The following is a 22628-nucleotide window of genomic DNA, read 5'->3' on the forward strand; positions in this document are numbered from 1 at the left end:
GGAGATGAGGAGGAATTTCTTTAGCCAGAGGGTGGCAAATCTGTGGAAATCATTGCCACAGGTGGCTGTGGAGGCCAAGTCATTGGGTGGATTTTAGGCAGAGTTTGATAAGTTCTTGTTTAGTCCAGATGTGAAAGGTTATGGGGAGAAGGCAGGAGAATGGGGTTGAGAGGGATAATAAACAGAGGTATACAAAATTATGAGGGGTATAGAGAGGGTAAATACAAACATGCTTTTTCCCCTGAAGTTGGGTGGGACTACAAATAGAGGTCGTGGGTTAAGTGTGAAAGGTGAAAAGTTTAAGGGGAGCATGAGGTGAAACTTCTTCACACAGAGGGTTGTGAGAGGATGGAATGAGCTGCCAGCACAAGTGGTGCATGCAAGCTCGATTTCAACATTTGAAATAAGTTTGGATAGATACGTGGATAGTAGGGGGATAGAGGGCTATAGTCCCAGTGCAAGTCGATGGGAGTAGGCAGTTTAAATGGTTTAGCATGGACTAAATAGGATAAATGGGCTGTTTCTGCACTGTACTTTTCCGTGACTCTGTGACTCTAAATCAGACATGATAGAATGGCAGACTCAATGGGCCAAATGGCCTAATTTTGCTCCTATCTCTTATGGTCATATGAACGTGCAAGGAATGCTGGGATAGGGGTCATGTGCAAGCAAATAGGTGGAGCTTCATTTGGCATAACGGTCAATGCAGACCTCATGGGCTGAAGTGCCCTGCCCTGTGCTGTGTTCTCTAGACAGATTAAACCCAATTTGCTCAATAAAATGATGATATTTTTAAACTAGTTCTCAGTCCTCTGATTAAAATAAGGTCTGTTCAAAGATGTAAACATAAAAAGAAATTAACTTGATGAAGTGATTCTCAGTAAATTTGCATGGCACTAACATTTGAAACTGGAGTGAATTATTCACCTACAAGAAACCCATGAAATCTATCTGATAAAAGTCATGGTTATACAAAGATGTAGGACTGGTTCAACATCTTAATTATGTGGATATGGTGTGAATATAACAGTTCCAGTCTCTGCATATTTTCACTGCTCGTTAATTTTTTACGGAAAGCCATCCAGTGTTAGCCGTCGAGCTGAGGTCCGTCAGGTTGAAAGTCTAGAGTTCCATTTCTGTAGGGATAAGGAAGCATCTTTTTGCCACAGCAAGTTCGACACACCCCACTCAGCTGTCGTACTTCACAACATAAACAGATCCAGTCTCTGGGAACAGGGAGCTGAAGTCCATGGCTGTGACTTCAGAATAGGGAGGCCAAATTCATTTGTATAAATGTGGGCAGCTGATTCTCCATGCAAACTCTCTGCAGGTCTTCATTAACTTTGCCAACGTTTTTTTGGATGAATTCTTGCTGGAAGCCTCACATGACTTGCCTTCCTCCCACTACCCCAATCACATCACAGGAATACCGGTCACCTGACAGGCTCACGAGAGCTGTATTCCGCCTTCCCATGCCAATTAAAACATGATCTGACCTTTAGTTACCCAATTGGCTGGATCTTGGCTGCTAAATCAAACAGACTTTTTCACCATCTGCCCAGTATTTTTGTAACTGCTAAATAAAATGTGTTCAAGAACTCGTTCCATTTAATTGGTACCTTTAGCATAGCAAGACACTTTACTGGGAGCAATTATGCAGATTGGTGCTGGGACACAAAACAAAATACCAGTATAGTTAACTAATGTGAGGTGCGTCTGAGAGGCAAAAATAGAGACGGCAAGATTTAGGGAATCCCCGAGCTAAGAGCCCTTGCAAGAGATGGTGGGGTGATTAAATTCAGGAATGATCAAGAGGCCAGAATTGGAGAAAAGCAGATTTCACAGAGGGTTTTATAGAGAAGGGAGAGTAACACACACAAAATGCTGGTAGACCACAGCAGTCCAGGCAGCATCTATAGGAAGAGATACAGTCGACGTTTCGGGCTGAGACCCTTCATCAGGTAGAAGGGTCAGGACGAAGGGTCTCGGCCCGAAACCTTGACTGTACCTCTTCCTATAGATGCTGCCTGGCCTGCTGTGTTCTACCAGCATTTTGTGTGTGTTGCTTGAATTTCCAGCATCTGCAGGTTTTCTCGTGAGAGTGGGGAGAGTTGCTGGAGGGATCTGAAAATTAGAATGAGAACTTTAAAATGGATGTGTCATTTAATGGGAGTGGAAGCAGGTCAGTAACCATGATGACTGAATTGGTTTAGTTGTGAGTTCGGATACAAGAAGCACATTGGTAATTCGTAACTAATAATGGTTTATTATTGTGATACTGTTACGTATCCCGTAACTGGGTTGCCAAACCAGCAGAAATGGATCACTCAGTTGGAATCTGGAGTACTAGAACTAAGAAAGTTTTATTAAAGAAACAAGCAACACAGTAATCGAAAGGATAATAAATGCAACAGTTCAGCGATGATAAACACACATGTGCACAGAATTAAGATAACAGCATCAATCAAGCTCTATCGTTGTCTAGGGGTAAATGACCAAATTTCAAAGTGACTCAAAGTTCAGTCCAGTTTAGTAGTTCAGTTCACAGTAATTGTTGCCATGGCGATGGACAACGTGGAGGGAGAGAGAGAGAGAACAGGAACAACTGATCATTCAGACACTGCTTCACTCACAGACCGGCGATATGGCTCACAAGCAGCTTTTGGGCAGGTCCTTGGTGATGTCACCTGAGGTCACCGACTGTGACCCCTCCTCCAGATGCGGTCGATCCTCTGCAGTGAACCCGGCACCCAGGCAAGGGCGGACACACACCGGGTTCCCGCTGATCGTACCTTTCCACCCTGGCCGTTGTCTGGTACTTCCCACCAACTCGTGAGAGGCGTACCGCTTCCAGGGTCTCGTTACCTCAGGTGGCGTGTGTGTGCTGCCTTAGCGAACCTGTCCCTTTTTATCCCCCTGCTGGAGCATCGCCTGTCCACCACTTCAAACAGTTCAGGGTTCAAAGGGGGAGCCGCTCCAGACAGCTCTCTCTCCCGTCCCTTCATTACACATCTCCAGACGCTGCTCCATTGTTCCTTATCTCTCCTTCCCCTGAGGGCAGGTGGCAGACCACTTGCTGATGTCACTGATGCTAACCCAGGCCAGCAAACATCTTAATTTTATGTGTATTCTCGTCACAATACAATGAGAAGCTGTGGTTTGCATGGCATCTGGACAGATCATTCCATACATAAGTGCATCGAGATTGTGCAAAAGGGAAAACAGAACACAGAATAAAACAATGAGATGGAAGCTGTCCTCAAGCCTGGTGGTACACGTTCTCGAGGTTTTGCGTCTGAGGGGAAAGAGAAGTAAACATGGCTAGGGTGGGTGGAGGGCTTGATTATGCTGGCTGCTTCCCCAAGGCAGCCGGAAGTGCAGACAGAATTAATTGTGGGGGGGGGGGAGGCTGTTTTTCATGATGGACTGGCTGTGTTCATAGCTCTCTGCAATTTCCCAAAACTCCTGCAGACTAAAACCAGGTGGGGGGCGGGGTGGCTGGGGGCTATCTAGAATTGGAACTTTGGTAAGAGATAAGGAAGATAAGAGGTAAGGAAGGCCTGGTGGACACTTCAGAGCAGGTGATCTGGGCCAGGCGTTCACTCACAGGTGGTATGGATATCTTCAAGGAAAGTGGAAAAAAAGCATATTTTACTATGTTTTTGAATCACTGCTTTAATATTACCTTCACCAGTTCTATTCCTAAATTTAATCTTCAATTCTTGGTAACCCCAGAAGAATCCTGGGGTATTAGTAACTATATGCATTATAAGTGAAAGAACAGCTGAGCACCACCCTCGGTGGGTACTAAACATTCATCTCAAATCCATTTGGATTAAAGTTATGCATAGATGTCATTCCCAAAATAAAATTCAGTTCAATTATAATCTATCTTCAGTTTGTGGGCATTGCCGGTGAGATTAGCTTTATTACCAATTTTAATTATGATTAACTAACTGACTAACTGCCAGCCGGTGGTGTAGTGGCACCAGCACCAGACCTCAGGGCAAGTGGTCCTGGGTTCGAATCTGGCTGGCTCCCGAGGCCAAGTTGCTAGCTCGACGCTCAACCCAGCAGTCGTGCTGGGTTGAGCGTCGAGCTAGCAACTTGGCCTCACAAAAAGCAGACAAAAAGTCCTGAAAAGATGGCAAGGTTGCTGCCCATTGCCCCACAAGGCATGGAGCGGAATTCAAAAAATTCAAACTGACTAACCGTACTTCATGTTACTGCGAATGGGAGTCACATATGAGGCAAACCATGTGAGGATGAGGGGTTTCTACCAATCAAGGGCATTAGTGAACAACATGGGTTTTTCTAACAACCCAATAATCTAATGGCCACTTTTATAATTACTGGAGTTTCCATTTTTGCAGATTACTTTCCTTAATAAAAATTAGATTTCAAAATTACTTGCGCTCTAATTAGATTAGGATTTGGAGGAAGTCTTTGTGTTGACCAGTATGGTAAAATGATGCGCTGTATCTAAGATTCAATACCCTGCTTCCTTGACCAAATTACAACACATTCTTAACTGGTTTTCTGCTTGCAACGGTAAGTCAGGCACCCCACTTTGAATAAGTCAACATTGATGGAGAGATTAGTTCTGCCTGTTGATCTGGAATAATGTTGGATATATGGCACAGGAATTACCCGTTTATATTCCACTCAAGCCATCTTCTGTCTTGTCTTTCCCTTCCTACAGATCTCATATCATACAAGATGGTCATATTAAACCTGATTCTGAAACCAAGATCTATCATTGCGGTCTGCTATTCCCTTATCCTCTGTTCCCTAGTTCAATCTTCCTTGAAATATGTTTAAATATGCTATTACAATATACTATTCACCCCAACCACTCTCTGTGGGAGTAAGTTGCAAATTCTCACAGCTTTTTGGTTAATGGCATTTTTCTGAATTCCCTGTTGGATTCCCTAGAGACCATCTTACGTTGGTGGCCGAAGTAATGCTCTTTCCCATTAGTGGAAACGTGCTCCCTCGATCCAGCCTAATCGTATGTATTATCGTTTTAAAGGCTTCTCCTAGGTTATCCCCTAAACCTTCTGTTCTCAGGAGAAAAGAAACCCCGTCTGCTCGTGTAATGTGTGAATTTCTGGTTGTACAAGATTCTGTCATTCACACGTCAGTACCCACTGCCATAGTGATGCCCAGTCAACTCACTCTCTGTTATGGCTCAATATTGCTGCTTTTTCTTCCTTTCCTTTTGCTGTCAAACTTTCAGACCAGACGAGTCAAGTGACCTGTAGTCTGTGTCTGCATGAATTGTGTTAAAGAACATCTCCAGACTAGTTCTCAGGTTTGTGAAAAATTCAGCAAGTGCATCGTGGGGACATGGGGAGTTTATTGTTGTCAATTGCATCTATTGTACAGTGTGGAGACAGGAGGTGAAAAATCACAGCTCTCCACTGGGATGCAAACAGGGATTAAACGAGAAAACAGGGCAGGAACACGTTGATTGTTTTCACACAGCCAGAAACTTTTCCTACAGCTTAAAGGACCATATTCTCAGCTCTGAGGCAGAAGGTCATGGGTTCAAGGTCTATGATGAAAACCTGAACACAGGCTGACACATCAGTGCAGGACTAATTTAGCTCTGCCTCTCAGATTTTTGACCAAGGTTCTCTCTGCCTTCTTTGAAGAATGTTATTTTGAGGTTTTGAGGTTGACTTTTGTGTCCTGATCAAGAGTGGCGGTTTGTGTAATGTTACTGCAGAGGCAACAACCAGGGTTCAATTCCACCACTGTCTGTAAGGAGAGAGTAAGTTCTCCCCGTGACCGTGTAGGTTTCCTCTCACATTCCAAACATGTATTGTTAGGGTTAGTAAATTGTAGGTATGCCACGATGACACCAGCAGTGTATCAACACTTGTGGGCTGCCCAGCACAAATGATTTGATGCAAATGCCACATTGTTTCAATGTTCTGATGTACATGTGACAAATAAAGCTAATCTTTAATTGTTATCTGTAGTCATTGCAAAACCGGTCTGGGCATTTCCATCTGCAATTAAAGTTGGCACAACTGAGGTTTCCCTGGTAGTCAGTCACGCACCTGATGATGCAATGTCACATACCACGCTCCTCCCTCACCACCATTAGCCAAATCCTTTGCTCTCACATTGCTCTGAGATAGAAACATAGAAACATAGAAAATAGGTGCAGGAGTAGGCCATTCGGCCCTTCGAGCCTGCACCGCCATTTATTATGATCATGGCTGATCATCATGGAGATCTCAGTGAAATGCTAATTAAAGGGTACCGATCAATAGGCATCCATCAGGCTCAGTTTTCAATGCTTAGGATGTTTGAAATCTCATCAGTGATTGTTCATCCACTAATGGCAGCTTTTGTACACCAAAGCCGCAGGCTGTGATGTTTGCCTCATGGATAATCCTAAAATTGGCTTGGTCTGAGAAAACCCTTGATGTATGGCCACTTGGGTCTTATTTGGTGACAGTCGTGTGGAAGGTGAGCACAATTGTCGTTTCTCCTCTCCTCCATGCAGCTGTCCAGTGGTTGCCATGGGAAAAGCTCCTATAAGGTTTCATTCCCACCCCAGTGACCACCATAGCAAAGGTGTAGGAGCTCACACGCAGGGATTGCACAGGTCCCATTTTAGTGCTTGACTCCAGGTGTAAGCTACCAATTATGTTTGGCTATTTTAGGCAGGGATTACATTGGGCAATAAATCAAAGTTAAAGCCAGAATCAAAGTTGAGTTAATTGTCATTTGCAGAAGTACACGTACGCGCAGGTGCAATGTGAATCTTACTTGCAGCAGCATCACGGGCATGGAATACTATCCACAACACATGGGTCTTGCACCAATGGAAGTGGAAATCTAGTTTCTACACTCTTCTTTCTTTGATGCAATTTTCCGTCTTTGGCAGTCAGCTTGACAGCTGCATGAATTCTGTTTGCAGGTGGAGACCGCAGCAATGCAGGAAGTACAGGAAGTGTGGCCAGCGCTCGAAGTTCTGGGAGCGGACAAAGTGCAGGCACCACCACTGCAGCCTCGGGTTCTGATGGGAATAAGGTACTGCGCAAAATGCCCCAGTACCGTTGCCTTAGCTGGCACGGCAGGGAGGATCAGGCCACGAGTTAAAATGGCTTTTCATGTGCCTTTATCTAAAATGTAATATATGGGTCAGGTAGCCAGGTTGTAAATGAGATGGCCACTGAAGTTCTTGGAAATGTATTGCAGCACCTTTAGGAATGAGGAGGATGGAAAATCCTTCAAACAATATGAAGGAAAATTCTCTCTCTCCCCCTCTTTATGTCTCTCCTAATTTGTGGCACGATCTTGCTTGCAATTAGCTGCTACCACCACCCTGAACAGATGATTGTGGTGAGATCACCCAACTTTTACTTGGCAAATGCTTATGAGTGGCACAGCTGGGATAAGGAGATACGGAAATGTGGGAGCTGAGGAACACAAAAGTAGCAGAGGGAAAAAACTGAGTTCTCAACAGCACAGAGAGAGAATTTCATCCAGAGGAATTATACTCTGGCACTTTCACACTCAGTGGACAAGTATTTGAACTTGATGGATAAATTTTTTATAACTTTATTGTCTGTCATTAAATACGTTGATATTCTGTCATCTGTACAATTCCTTAACATTCTCATGACATTGATTATAGACTCATTAGACAATAACATGGGATTCTTGCTTGCTGCAAACAATCAATTGAATCTTCTTATTTATGATGTAACAAGATCGTGCTGCAATACACATTGTGATTTCACAATAACCTCAATCCAACTTTAAGCTCCTCCTAGCATCAAAAAAAAGAACAAATATAGTCTTATGGCCTTAAATGCTTGATAATTTCCACATATCAAAATCTAATGTTTTTCCTAGTCCCATCATCATGCACCCAGACCATTGCTCTCCGCACCTCATAGAGTCATAGACCAAACAGAAATACACAGATTATTCACAGGCTGGAGTAATTTATGATGTTTGTGTCCTCACACTCAGATATTGACAACTGTGACTGACAGGTTTCTTTTCATGTTGTTGTATTTTCACACTCAGTTGTTGACAACTGTCTCTGACAGTTTTTATCTAGAATTTATACATTTATACATTATCCACATTTTAGTGTGATTAAACTCTGCAAAATGCTTACTGTTAATGAAAGTATTGATTATTTGACATATTTTTATAATGACTTAATCACTCCCCGTAGACAAAGTTAAAATGTACATAACCGTAGGAACATGCGTTGTGAAACTCAGTTCTTAAAATAAGCAGCCCCCCTGTAAGATTACCATTCTTATCCCACTCAGCAATCCTGTTTCAGTTTGCTCACTGAACAGGTAATCATGAAGCGGCTGCCCATATCGAAATAGAGATGCAAAATGTTCAGTTTGGAAGCATTGCTCAAACATCATGAGCCTGATCATTTGGGTCACCTCAGGGCAAGCAAATGCTCTAAGTAGAAGGAAACTGGGCCTAGATTACAATTGTACAGTGGCTATGTTGCAGGACCAGTTGAAATGGAAGTTCAAACCAATTATTGACCATAAGGTCATAGGATACGGGAAGCAACACACACAAAATGCTGGAGGAACTCAGCAGGCCAGGCAGCATCTGTGGAAATGAATAAACAGTTGATGTTTCAGGCCGAGACCCTTCTTCAGGACTTGAGAAGGAAGGGGGAAGGGGTAAGATGCCAGAATAAGAAGGTGGGGGAGAGAAAGGAGTCTAGCTGGAAGGTGATGGGTGAAGCCAGGTGGGTGGGAAAGGTCAAGGGCTGGAGAAGAAAGAATCAGATAGGAGAGGACTCATTGGAGAAAAGAAAGGAGGAAAGGTCCCCAGGGAAGTCATAGGCAGGTGAGAAGAGGTAAAAGATCAGAGTGGGGAATAGAGGAAGGGTTTTTTTTTAAACCAGAAGGAGAAATTGATATTAATGCCGTCGGGTTAGAACCCTGAGGGTGGCCTCATCTTTGCACAACATGTCAGAATGGGAATGGGAATTGGAATTGAAATGCTTGGCCACAAGAAAGTCCCACTTGTGGTGGATGAAGCAGAAGTGCTCAAGGATATGAGAACTGGATTACTACATGGAGTCTGCTACACCGTTCATTCAATAAATCCTCCACATTCATCACCCTCCGTCTGAAGAAATTCCTCCTCAACTCTATTTTAAAGGGATGCCTCTTTATTCTTGTTCTCTGTCCTACTAATGGAAACAACTATAGCAACTTACAAAACATGCAATTATGTTATTTTAAGTTTTAGACAAATGCTGATCTCTCTAAAAATTAGATCATAGGAAGCAAACATCATTCCCCTCCACAGGTGCTGCCTGACTTCCTCCAGCAAAGTGTTGCTCAAAATTTAAATCCCAATCTCTCTAAACAAACTAGTAAGTTCACTGATGCTGTGTAGGGAGGAAAGCTATCTTGACACCCAATCCAGCCTACTTATTACTTCTATCCCAGGCCTCTGTGGTTAACACTTAAGGCTGATTTATACTCGTGCGTCAACTCGGCGCCGTAACCTACGCAAGCGGCCTACGCATGTTGTGAGCATTTATACTTGTGCATTGGTGTGTCTGTGTCGCTCTGCAATTCAGGCACATCGCTCATGCGCACACACCTGCCCGTGCAAGGCTTCATAGTCATGATAGTCTTTCTCGGGGTAAACAAGTTTAAAGCGAGCGTCTTTTTTCATAAAAGCGAAATGTGTCCTCCATGATTTCAGAGGTCTGTCAAGCTTTATGGAAAGCATTGCAGCCAGAGTTCCTTCCCTGCCCTTCAGTCACCCAATGGGAAGCTATTGCAGCGTAGGAGGAAATGCGATGCTACCAAGCGGACCAATCACGGTTGTTGCGGTTTGCGTTGCTGCGGCGCGCAGTTATATTTTGGGAGAGGTGCGTGTCAGGCTACGGCGTAGGGATCCACGTAGGCACTGCGTAGGGTTCGCGGCGACGCCATACCTACGGCGTCGAGTTGACGCAGAAGTATAAATCAGCCTTTAGTGGTTACCTGAAGTGCCAGTTCAGCAAGGCAGCTGACCATCACCTTCACATGGGCTATGGATGTTTGTAATGCCCAGACCAGAAGTGTACAGGTTTTACAAAGAGAAGAATATAGAAGGTCAGGCAGCATATATGGAGGTAAATAAGCAGTGAATGTTTCACGCTGAGACCCTTCATCAGATCTCAGGCCAAAACGTCGACTGCTTATTCCTTTCCATAGATGGTGAGCTCCTCTAGCATTTTGTGCTTATTGCTCAGAATTTTCAGCATCCGTTGTATCTCTTGTGTTTAAAAAAATGGAAGGACCAGGGAATGTTGTGTACTGTATATAACAGGAAAGTGGTGACAAAGAAGCAAAGTTAAATAACAAACACTAGAACCTGAGATGAGCACATTGGTATTGAGATTTGATAAAAAAGTCAGTGAGGTACATCTTTTGTCCAGTCCACATAGCATTAATAGAATTATAGAATCATCTCAAATCTGCTTTTAGCCAAACACCTCGTCAAACTTGTCCTAGCTCCCTCTAATAATCCCATCAGCCCATGCCTCCAGATCTTTCCTTGCAGCCCTGGTCTTCTCCCCTTTCAGTAGCGATCCCAATTGCCTTTTTAATGCAATTAATGAATCTAAGACAATGAGTTAGGGTCTTGACCCAACACATAGGTGATTCCTTTGCCTCTACAGATAATACTTGACTCAATGTTTGGGGTCCTTTTGCTCCAAATTCCAACATCTACAGATTTTGTGCCTCAATTTAATCAATTACCATTATCCTTTCAGTCAGTGGAAGTGAATTAGTAGAACAGACACAGGAATAAGGACTATCAGTCGTATTTAGTAGACTGTAGATCCCAGAATGAGGACTATCATTCATATTAGTAGACTGTCAAAGGTGGAGTTTCTCTTTCAAGATCAAAGAAAATAGAAATGTAATTTGAAAGGTTTATTCAATAACATCAAGGATAGAGATAATGAGAATGCAGAGAATCTTTTTCCATGGAAGAATTGAGGAATAGGGGATACCGATTTAAGGTGATTGACAAAAGGGAAAATGGGGAAACCAGTGAGGAGAAAGAGTTTAACGCAGGATGAAACTATGATGGGAACTCACTACCTGAAAAGGTGGTAACTCAATTCCAATGGGAAGGGATAGGTACTTAGAGGAGGAAAAACTGCTTGGTTGTGGGTGGAGAGCAGGGAAAATGGATCTACTGGATTTCTTGAGTAGAGAGCCAGCTGAGGGTCAGTAGGGATTCAACAATATTCTAAATGGTCCCGTGCTGTGCTGAAACAATGTCTTAAATCTAAAGCTTCTGGCCCTCCCACCAACATTTTCCTTTGTCCCCTTTACTGAAGCTCTTGATGATTTTGAACATTTGTAGATTGACAGATGAATCCAGTCAAGTTTATTCGGTATGCCCAATCTTGGTTTTGAGAACATGTCAACAGTTAGCAACTTTGATGGAGTTGGTAACACTGAATACCAATTGTGTTCTTCCATTCCAAATGAATCATTCAATACATGGATGGTCCAAAAGAATGGCTGACTCCCTATCAAATGGTCAAACCTTTCATTAATGCGAAGCATCCTTTGGGAACCCCCTCTGTTGAGGTGTAAAACTGTTAACAGAGCACTATCAGCAAAACTTGTCATGAAACTACGTTTGCAAACAAGTCTGAGCTCTGAAAACAACCAGATCTATTTGACAGAATGGAATAGAAGCAAAATTGTCAGAAGTGTGATCTCAAGTCAATGGTCAGAGAAAGACTACTTTGGGCCAGTGATAATGTCATAAGTATTCCATGCTACTTCAGAGAATATGTTGCACAGACCAAGGAATATTATTGCCTCACGTTGGGTGAAAATTATTTCCCATTCCACTTATTGTTTATAGCCTCATCCACATGATATATATTGCCTTGAGTTAAGTATGCCCTGCATATTGGGAATTGACTACATTCCATGGTACTTAAGGTACCTGGGGCCCAGATGGTGTTAGCAAGATTCATTCCCTGAAGGATTAAAATGAGCCATTTGGATTTATAACAACCGTACTGTAAATCCTGAAATTCACAACCATGAAGAATCCAGTAATGGGTGGTTGTCACCACCATTTCTTAAGGACACTCAGGGATTGGCAATAAATATCTGCACCGCCAGAGATTCTCACACCCTGAGAAACAATTACAATTGCGTCTGAACAATAATTGACTGTTTGCAAATGATTAAATGTTATAGTGAGATCTGGTGAGATTTCAGTGTCCAGTGTCTGGGATACCAGACCAGAATTTTAAATTATATTGCCTTTTTGGATTTATGTTCAGGATGTGAGCATTACTGACAAGCCCACAATTTATTGCAGATTCCAAAATGCCCTTGAGAAGTTGGTGTTGAGTCGACTTCTCAAACTGCTGCCATAGCAACATGCTACAAATGCCATGCTTTGTAGATTCACCTTGAATTCATTTAAAATTTGCCGTGCCCCTCTTTGAGGGGAGTGCATTTACGTGTTTGTGAGCATTTGAGGAGGAGCGTTTCATTTTCTTGTACATGCCTTCAAAGGCTGATGACTAACTATGTCATCATCTGAGAGCATGTCAGCATCTGTGGCTTTAAGAAAAAGATTCAGAGGCTGCTTAGCATTTTCTGTAGTGAAGAGCCGTTTTGTATCGTGTCTCTAGTTCCTGTGTGTGTGTGCTGTGTTACCTGGAGTCGTCCCTTAAATAGTAACCAATCTACAGAAGGAAAGCTGTTATCACACCAATTGTGACAGAACTGGATCACACGCTGGTTCTCTGAGCTGTGTTAACCACAGCTGTTTCTCAAAGGGGAATCTGCTTTTCTTCCTCTACCTTGCCTCTTTATCCCTAATGGTTTACAGTTAAGATGTCAACCTTCTTCCTTGGTGCAGTCGAAGGCTCTCCAGTAAAGGTCGTCTTCCTTCCTGTAATCATTCTCTGTTCTTAACGCTACAGTTGCTGCAAGTGGTTCTCACCCAGAAAGGATCTACTCCCGAAACAGCAGGAGGTGACGGAGCTGCCAAGTCTGAACAGACTGCAGGTAGGCCCTGAATGCTGGGGTTTTCACCTTGCGATCAAGGTGCAGAAGGAAAATAGTGAAAGGGGTAAATTTGTGCAGAACCTTCTGGGTTCTTTGTTCATTCTTAGAAGATGGTGTCACACCGCGGGGTGATGGTGTGAACTAGGTTGGGTATCAATTCCGTCCTACATAATAATATTATTGTTCATAACAAAATGCAGCACATATTTCAGGAGGATGTGCTGCTCCACAAATACATTTGTATTTATTTTAGTGTTTTTTTAAAGTGATTGCTTAAATCATGCTGGAGTAAATTCCATGTGAGTCCATTGCTTTCCTGATACTGAGTGTCCATGTATTCTACGTGCATGCTAACCATGTTATTCTGCTGTGAGAATCACACAATGAGATTTCTTTAAAACATTCTTAAAACATTGGCTATTTAGAGGGTGTTTCTATTTAATCCCACTGACCCCTGCTCCTCCATCAAGTCCATGCAGAGGTTTACTTTTTGGATTTTTTGGAAGCTACTAATAAATCTGCTTCCACAACCCTCTCTGGGTCTGTATCCCAGACCTTAACACCAAGCTACTTAAAATTACCCTTCTTTTATGATCAGGGAAATTCTCTCAGCAACTGCTAGGTGTTTATTTGAGGTTACGGTGCAAATATTAAAACTCTCCATTTTAATATTGTGTAAATTTTGCTCCCTGCTACCCATTTTGTCCTGAAAATACCCATTTTTCCTAAATAGACTTCATAGGTTCAACAGATTGCCTGGCAACCTTCTTCCTGAGTAGCAAGTTGTTTGACTGGGTAGGGCATTACTTTAACTTCCATCCTGACCCTACTAGCCATCTACAACAGGCATCCCTTTACTGCTAGAGTTTATTAATTTGTTTGTCTGTTTACTTGTTGAGATACAGCATGGAGTAAGCCCTTCTGGTCCTTTGAGCCGCGCCACCCAGCAAGCCCCTGATTTAATCCCATCCTTATCATGAGATAGTTCACAATGACCAATTAACCTACCAATCAATATGTCTTTGGACCGTGGGAGGAGTTGGGAGCACCTTGAGAAAACCCATGCGGTCACAGGGAGAACATACAAACTCCTTATAGGCAGCGGCGGGAATTGAACCCAGGTTGCCAGTACTGTAAAGCATTGTGCTAACCACTACACTACCGTGCGTTAATAGATAGTAAATTCTTATTCACTCCTCCCAGTCCAACATCACCCACCCCGCAAATAATCTCTCTAACCAGGGACACCAGGACCAATCATGCTGGTTTATCCTTCAACTATTCTGGGATACAACAGCTCCAGGGTCTGGGAAATGAAAGGGGTAAGCATAGCCAAAACTTCCACTCCCAGTAATGATCCAGTGGCAGCTGTCATGAAGCACAAGGACGCAAGGCCAGAGCAGGAGACAATCCACCAGCACTATAGAGTCATATAGCATGGAATAGGTCCTTCGGCCCAACTGGTTCATGCCAGCCTACATAAAGGAGTTCAGGACACAGAACAAGAGCAGCTGTTCATTTTTGTAAACACTCACGTACACAAATGCATATTGCATATGTGACATAACTCAATCCCAATTTATACACTCAGTGCCTATGTAGTGATGGCCAGAGGTGTTGGAAGCCTCCCCTACACCCCTGTGTCATTGAAGTTCAGTCCAACAACTACAGCAGTCTCAAATTGTGACTCCTGTTGCCACGAGCTTCTGCGGAGTTTCTGCATTTGCTTAGATTCGGGGTAGTGTGCCCACCTGTGGTTTGTTATTCCACAAATAAAATGCACGAGAGCTTGCTAGAGGACCAGTGTGGAGCCCTGGATATTTGGGCTGATTGTCTGTTGTCAGATTAATCATTGCTGAGGATCCCTACCACCCATCCACAGTCTCTGACACCGTCAGGGAGGAGGTACAGGAGCATCAGGACTAGGACTGCCAGAACGGGTAACAATTTCTTCCCTCAGACTGTGAGACTAATGAATACCCTGCCACCACCGAGGTCTCGTCACTACGACAGTGAGCTGTTTACTGTTTACCAGTGCTGCACATTTCACATGCATGTATTTTATTAACTTATCTCTGGTAATATTTTGTGTTAAGTGCTGTATGTGAGATATATATGTGTTGTGGGTGCACCATTGTCTGCAGGAACATTGTTTTGTGGGTTGCATATTTGTACAATCAGATGACAATAAGCTTGAAATTGAACTTGAATCTGTCAAGTGTGTGAGACAGAAGTCAATTCAAATCAAAGTCAAATTTATTGCCATGTGTGTATGTAAAGTGAGGTACAAATACAACAAAAAATATGCTTGCAGCATCAGCACAGAGCAGCACACAAAATGCTGGAGGAACTCAAGGCTCATGGCGAAGGGACTCGGCCCAAACTGCCGACTTTTTATTCCTCTCCATAGATGCTGCCTGTCCTGCTGAATTCCTCCAGCATTTTGTGTGTGCGTTACTCTGGATTTCCAGCAAGTGCAGAATCTCTTGTGTTGCAGACAACACACAGAAGTGTTAATAACGTCCACTTGACATTTTCTCCCCTTTGGATATGTTTTACCGCAGGAGTTGTTCGGCCCCAGACCGCAGCCAGCTGCCCCGTAGGAGAGCAGCCGTATGGCGAGCCTCAGCTGAAGAAGGCAGAGTCCCTATCAGAAGCAAAGGTAATTGAGTCTGCAAACAGCAGCACAGTGGACAAAATCTAGCTGCTGGGGAATCAGTCAGGATTTTCTCCCCTCCTTGTTTGTTTATCTGCACGGTATTTTCTCTGGCTGGGATCGGAGCTGCAAGGTGGTGAGTAATCACTTATTCTTGTAGAAGATTTGTATCTTTTGAAATTCCTTTTGACAAACTGACAGGTGTGACCAATCCAATTTACATTGCATTTCACTCCATTGTGAGACTGATGTCGAGGTACTTAAAGCTATTAACTGCCTACTTGCAGAGTGTGCAACGAATACATTTACCTGGTGAATTTGTCATCTTGAATGTACCAATCACCCTAAACACGATGACTGTAGAGCACACAGGCAGGTCATAGTAGCTGTTTAACAGATGTATCCAGCTACCATGTAAATAGGAGATAATAAGATAATGAAGCTTACCCCTCAGTTCCTGTACTGTCCCTTTTTAGATCGTGACATTCCTTCATTGGCTTCCATACCTCACTGTGACTCAGAAGAGATGCTGCAGAGGTGGATTGCTTTGCTAACAATATTCAGCATTCTAGCAAAGGAGACTACGGTTAACAGGCTCCTCGAGGGTGATGCTATGTAAACCCTGGAGCTTCTTGGTAGCAGATTTACTCTAACCTAGGTTTAAATGTCTTCAAAGTTCAAAGTAAAAGTTATTGTCTGAGTACATACATGAGATTATTTTTCCCGCGAGCAGATGCAGCAAATCTATAGAATAGTAACTGTAAACAGGATCAATGAAAGGACAAGAGCATAGAAGACAGGAAATTGTGCAAAAGAAACTATGAATAAATAATGAGAGCATGAAACAACAACATAACAAGTCCTTAAAGTGAGGTCATTGGTTGTGGGAAACATTTCAATAGAGGAGTTTATCTTCTTTTGTTCAAGAGCCTGATGATTGAGGGGTAGTAACTGTTCTTGAACGTGGTGGTCTGAGTCCTGAGGCACCTGTACCTTTTGCCTGACGGCAGCAGCAAGAAAAGAGCCTGGCCTGGGTGGAGAGAAACTTTGATGACAGACGCTGCTTTCCTAGGACAGCACTTCATGTAGATGTGCTCAATGGTTGGGAGGACTTTACTCGTGATTTACTAGGCCAAATCCACCACCTTTTGTAGGATTTTATGTTCTAAGGCATTGGTATTCATATACCAATATCTTGTTGTCTATGGAAATCCATGCTTGTTGAATTGAACTGACTTTATTTTTTACATCCTTCACATACAGGAGGAGTAAAAATATTTACATTACATCTACGTCTAAACGTGCAATCATAGTAATTCATTATAACTTATAATAAATAGAACAGTCAATGCAACATAGAAGTACATTCAAATCAATGTGATTTAATCAGCCTGGTGGCCTGGTGGAAGAAGCTGTCCCACAGCCTATTGGTCCTGGCTTTTATGCCATGGTACCATTTCCCGGATAGTAGCAGCTAGAATAGATTGTGGTTGGGGTGACTCGGGTTCCCAGTGATCTTTCCACCCTTTTTTCACACCTGTCTTTGTAAATGTCCTGAATCATGGGAAGTTCACAACTGCAGATGCACTGGGCTGTCCGCACCACTCTCTGCAGAGTCCTGCGATTGAGGGAAGTACAGTTCCTGTGCCAGGCAGTGATGCAGCCAGTCAGGGTCCTCTCAATTCTGGCCCTGTAGAAAGTTCTTAGGATTTGGGGGCCCATACCAAACTTCCTCAACCGTCTGAGGTGAAGTTTATAATTGGAACAGTATTCCATTTTCCTTGCTGGGATGTCCTTTAATAATCTGCTCATGCGTGTAGGCCAAAGTGCAATATTTATTGCATAATCAGAATCAGAATCAGGTTTCAGCAGATGTCCTGAGATTTGTAGACTCTGCGGCAGCAAAACAATGCAATACATAATATTAGAGAGAAAAGCTGAATTACAGTGTGTGTGTGTGTGTGTGCATGTATATATATATATATATTCCAATGACAGTATGTGTGTCATATTTAGTACTTAACTAGCCATACAGTTTTGTGAGTTCAAATAATACTAGAGCTAGAAATTTGTGAAGTTCAAAGTAAATTTATTATCAAAGTAGGTATATGTCATCATATACTACCCAAGTTCAGATTCTTGAAGGCATTCACATCACAGTAGGACAAAGAAATGCAGTAGAATCATTGCAGAAAAACACACAAAGCCTGACAAAAACCCATGTGCAAAAGAAGACAAACTGCACAAATACAAAATAATAATAATAATAATAAATAAATCCAAATGACATGCAAATTGCCCTGAACGAAGATAACATTAGACAGCAAATTTTTTCAAAAGTTTTGCTTACTCAAAAATTTTTTTTGTTTATGATAGACCATTTCAAGCTGAACACAAACATAATTTCAGACTATTGTATCACGTAGGCACATGGAGAAACAAGAAATTAACTTGTATTGAATATAATGTGTTTAACTACATAATGGTGCTAACAGTTCACAACAGAGCACCTAAGCTAAAAATGTTTTGTTGATGATTTTCATTTGGACTCAGGGTTTAAGACTTCTTGCTTAAGTGTCCAATAATAATCAACCATCGTTGATCGATTCCAGTTGCCCTGATACCTCGTTTCTCCATTACCACACTGTCCTGGTGAAACCTTGCACGATGCTCGTCGCTGACAACACCAAGATTTGCAGGGAAGATTTCTAAATAGGAATGCAAAAAATGAATTTTTAGTGACATTTTGCACACCATGGTTTCATGATTCCATGAATTATGAATTGAAATAACAAATATAAATATTTTTAAATGGTGCATTAAAGGGAAATTTCATGATGATTTTCATGATCAGCAGCCCAAAAGCCATAAGGTACACCCAAAAGTATTCAGGAAGCAAAATCTTTGTTGTCCAATGTAATCTATTAACCTTTTTCCTGCCCCTGACCCACCATGGCTCCAGTTCCAGTTAACATGGACCGTCCGAGAGGGGTAAATGTATTTTGAATGATGTAGAGCCAATAGTCTTTGATTGCATTTCAGAAGATCCTTTGCCTCAAGTATAAAAGCCCATTGCCTATCTGTTCGTGATCAAAATGTAGTACCGGAAAGGGGAGAGTTGTTGGGAGGTGGGGGAGAAAAGTCATGGAATAGTTGTACCTGGGCTATTACTGAGATGAAATGAGTACCTGGACTCTGAATTTCCTCTACAGAAAACAGAAAAATATCAGAGCGTTCAATGAGGCAGTCAGTGTTTGTAGAAAGGAATTAATTAACAGCCTGGAGGAAGGTCCTCTGCCCACACTGGAAGGCGAATAGAACAGCAATCAATGAGAAATAGAAGAAAGGGAACGGGAGAGAGAGCAAGACTACACTGGACACATATATGCACACACCTGCACGCATATATCCGTGTGTGTACACACAAACACACACACAGTCATATAGCGATGAAGTTACCAGATTTGCATCCAAAGTCAAGGACTATTTGTCTGGAAATGTGAATTTGAATTGCACCATGGCAACTATGGAATTTTTGAACTAAATAAAATCAGCAAATTTAGAAGTATTGGTAAAGGAAACTACTATTTTGCATACGTGTTACAACTAGTTTACTAATGTCCTTAAGTCTGTATACTGAGCGTGTGACTCCAGACGCAAGAGCAATGTGGTCAGCAATCTATTGCTCTTTGAAATGGCTTTGCAGACGGGAGGGAAAGGATAATAGAGGCTGGACATGCCAACATTGTTCACATCTCATGAGCAGAGTAGGAAAAATTGAACACTCCTGAACTTGAGCATTCGCTCCTGAACGTGCGCATAATGGTGGTATGTCATATCTCTGTGCCTTGTTACACTGACCACGCTGTAGGGATAATTGCCAATATGAAGATACACAGAGAACTACCAAAGGATCAGTAACGCATCCCATCACTCATCAACCCCTCTCTCTCTCAACTCCACATTTCATCACCATACATTAATTTAAACCCACACTGCTTTCTCTTTGTTGAAAAAGGTGATTCACATGTTCACACCATTTGCTGATGTATTTTTAGGTCTTCCCTATCTCTTTGATCTTCTCAAAGGAATTCCTGATCTTGTATCCACTGCTTGACTTGAGCGGGGTTCATTTATTGATTCAGTCCAGGATTGTTCCCTTCTCACACTAATACATCAACACCTGAAATGCAGTCATGATCACTTCAACATTCTCCTCCAGAATCTCCACGTGCACTTCTGAATCGATACTCTATTTTTATAAGATATCTTTTGGAACTATATACTGAAACTCCCCAACTCTGAAAAATTGTTGTGAGTTTAGTCACTGTTAAAAATGTTGGCAACGTCTTCTCTGAGAATCATCACCTTGTCACGGTGGAGAGGCTTGAGAGTTCCTGAGATCCCAAGAGCGATGCTGCCTGGAGTTTAGCTCCTGCTGGGGTCTCCCATGGTGGTAATGTCAAGGGGGAGGCTCCAGACAAGTGAGCAACCCAACCAAGACCTCAACACGGGAGATGGTGACACATCACAACAAAGGCGGAGGAAGGCTGCAGCAGTGAGGGGTCCCCAGTCACCTTGCATTCCACGCCACTGGACCCTGATCCTGATCTGTCAAGGACTGTGTGGTAGCTGGCCGTGCATCAGCCACCCCATGTTAAACAAAGTCACCTATGAGCATTCTGCATTAAGGATAGAATATATAGATCCCAGATCATCATCTTCAGCCACCAGAGAACCCACCAGTAGATAACCCCTTAGGAGAACATCATACTTAAGTAATCACACTATTGAAACTATTATTACAATATCTCATTTTCAAATGTAGGATTAGCACAGGGACTTTATCAAGTTGTTTAACTTAATACTTGCATTGTGCATTTCTATTTTTTACCTCTATTCATCAGCAGATCTAGGTTAGGAAATTCACTACGCAACTCGTAATTAATCAAAGTTTGCACTTTATTGTCTCTGCACAAACAACAATGTAACTATGTTGTCCCCAGGCCAACAACTTGGAACATGAATTGTACTGTCCCCTCAGACAACTTTTCCGATTTATAACACTGAAATAGGGATCTCCCTTGGCCAGATAGTCAATCCTTTCTTATCCCAGCTCATGGTGTAGGGGTTCTTCCTCGCGATAGTGAGTCTCTTGAGAGAGTTATTGCTGTTAGCACACTCGAAGTGTCCACTTTTACACTCATTCCTTACCAATCCAAATATTGCATTCCAGTGTCTTTGGCTGTAGGTCATATGTCTGATCTTTAATGCCTTTTCATTGGCTCTGCGGTAGGCCAGCATCCACTTACTGCCCTCTTCCCAGCAAGTGACAGTCAGTAATTTATGGCTCTTTGTTCTCTTCAAATCACTCCAGGCAGGCACAGACCCCAGCATTCACAAACCTGCATGTTATATTATATCAAAGTACACCTCATAAATAATTTCTCCTTTGGAAATTATCTCTAGTTCAGCAAATTACCTGAAGCACCACTGTGTCTACTTTAAAACACAGAAAGCCAAGCAACATCAGCGGGAGGAGAAGATGGCAGTGCACCACGCATGCGCAGCTCTCCGGTGAAAAATGATATCATATCTGTTAAATAGGGGCTGTGGACAATTCTGATTTGATGGAGATGGATGTGAAAGCACAGAGGAACATCTGGAGAAATTTCTGAAACGCCCGTTCGCTGCTGTCGTTACTGAGTGGTCGGGAATCTTTCGGAGGGTACGCCTCAAAATCCCCGGCCTTGCCTGTTTTTGGCGACTGAGAAGGAGGTCAAATCATTCGGCAGAGATGGCGCTCAGTACTCGGTGTCGGAGAGCTGATCAGAGCTCGAAGTTTTCGGATGACTCAGAGTCGGATTGTGGTCGGCATGGCAGGGAGAGTTCTTCTTCCTTCTCCCATCTACGTGAGATGTGGGACACTTGAGAGACTTTGAACTTTACTGTGCTCATGGACTTCTTCATCAAGTATGGTATTGTTGCACTGTTGTAACTATATGTTATAATTATGTGGTTTTGTCAGTTCTTCCAGTCTTTGTCTGTCCTGTGTTTTGTGATATCACACCGGAGGAAATAATGTATCATTTCTTAATGCATGCATTACTAAATGACAATAAAAGGGGACTACATGTCTTCATAATCTAAACTTCATCTCACAATATAGAGGGTGTAAAACAGTTCCACAAAAAGACAGACTCCATCTCCAAGCACATGACAGGAACAAAGACAATTGATCTGTCTACTTCCACTGTCCTTGACCCAATTGGGTTTGATGTTTTCTAAATCCATCATGGCCAACGATTTCACCTCTCAAATCCCTCCTCAAGATTTAGCTGAAGTAAATACAATTGTATCCTGAGAAATAAAAATGAAAACTTTAAAGCAGAACATTTCATCTACCAACCCATTGCAAGGTTTCTAGTCCTGCAGGTCCCATTTCTTCAAGTACTCTGCCAAGTGCTTTTTAATTAAGATGAGAGCATTAGCTTCTTCCTCCCTTGTAGTCAGTGAGCTCAGACACAGATCTCAGTCTAGCAAAAACTATTTTCCTCCTTTTCCTTTCTAATTCTTTGACCAATTATTTTAAAAATACTTTCAATTTTTGGACACTTAGGCAGAGAGAAGTATATCCTTCTTACAAACGTTTGTATTTACTCTATCCAAGCTCTCGTTTTTTTTCTTCATCTTAACCCCTCTTCCTCAACTTTAGTTTACTCAAACTTGCCACAAAGCCACAAATCTCCAAACTTATTAAAATCCTCATAAGTCTCTCTGCATTCTCCCAGGTACAATCATTTATTTTCTTATAACATGAGGACCAGAATTATATACACTACTCCAGCTGTGGCCTACCTATTGCCAGACATTGTGGAGATATAATGTCCCTAAAACCTTCT

At 42.4% G+C, this 22628-nt stretch overlaps 1 protein-coding gene across 4 annotated transcripts in view; it reads left to right on the forward strand.

Annotated features, from left to right (window-relative positions):
• The window catches only part of caskin1 (CASK interacting protein 1), a 740245-nt gene that overhangs the window by 661969 nt on the left and 55648 nt on the right, over window positions 1-22628 (forward strand). For all 4 annotated transcript variants that reach the window (XM_063059322.1, XM_063059323.1, XM_063059324.1 and 1 more), the window contains 3 exons: window positions 6938-7050; window positions 12986-13070; window positions 15635-15732. In XM_063059322.1, coding sequence (XP_062915392.1) covers window positions 6938-7050; window positions 12986-13070; window positions 15635-15732 — 296 coding nt within the window. The remainder of the gene's footprint in view (window positions 1-6937; window positions 7051-12985; window positions 13071-15634; window positions 15733-22628) is intronic.

This window comes from Mobula hypostoma, chromosome 9, assembly GCF_963921235.1.
Source record: "Mobula hypostoma chromosome 9, sMobHyp1.1, whole genome shotgun sequence".
Taxonomy (NCBI): domain Eukaryota; kingdom Metazoa; phylum Chordata; class Chondrichthyes; order Myliobatiformes; family Myliobatidae; genus Mobula; species Mobula hypostoma.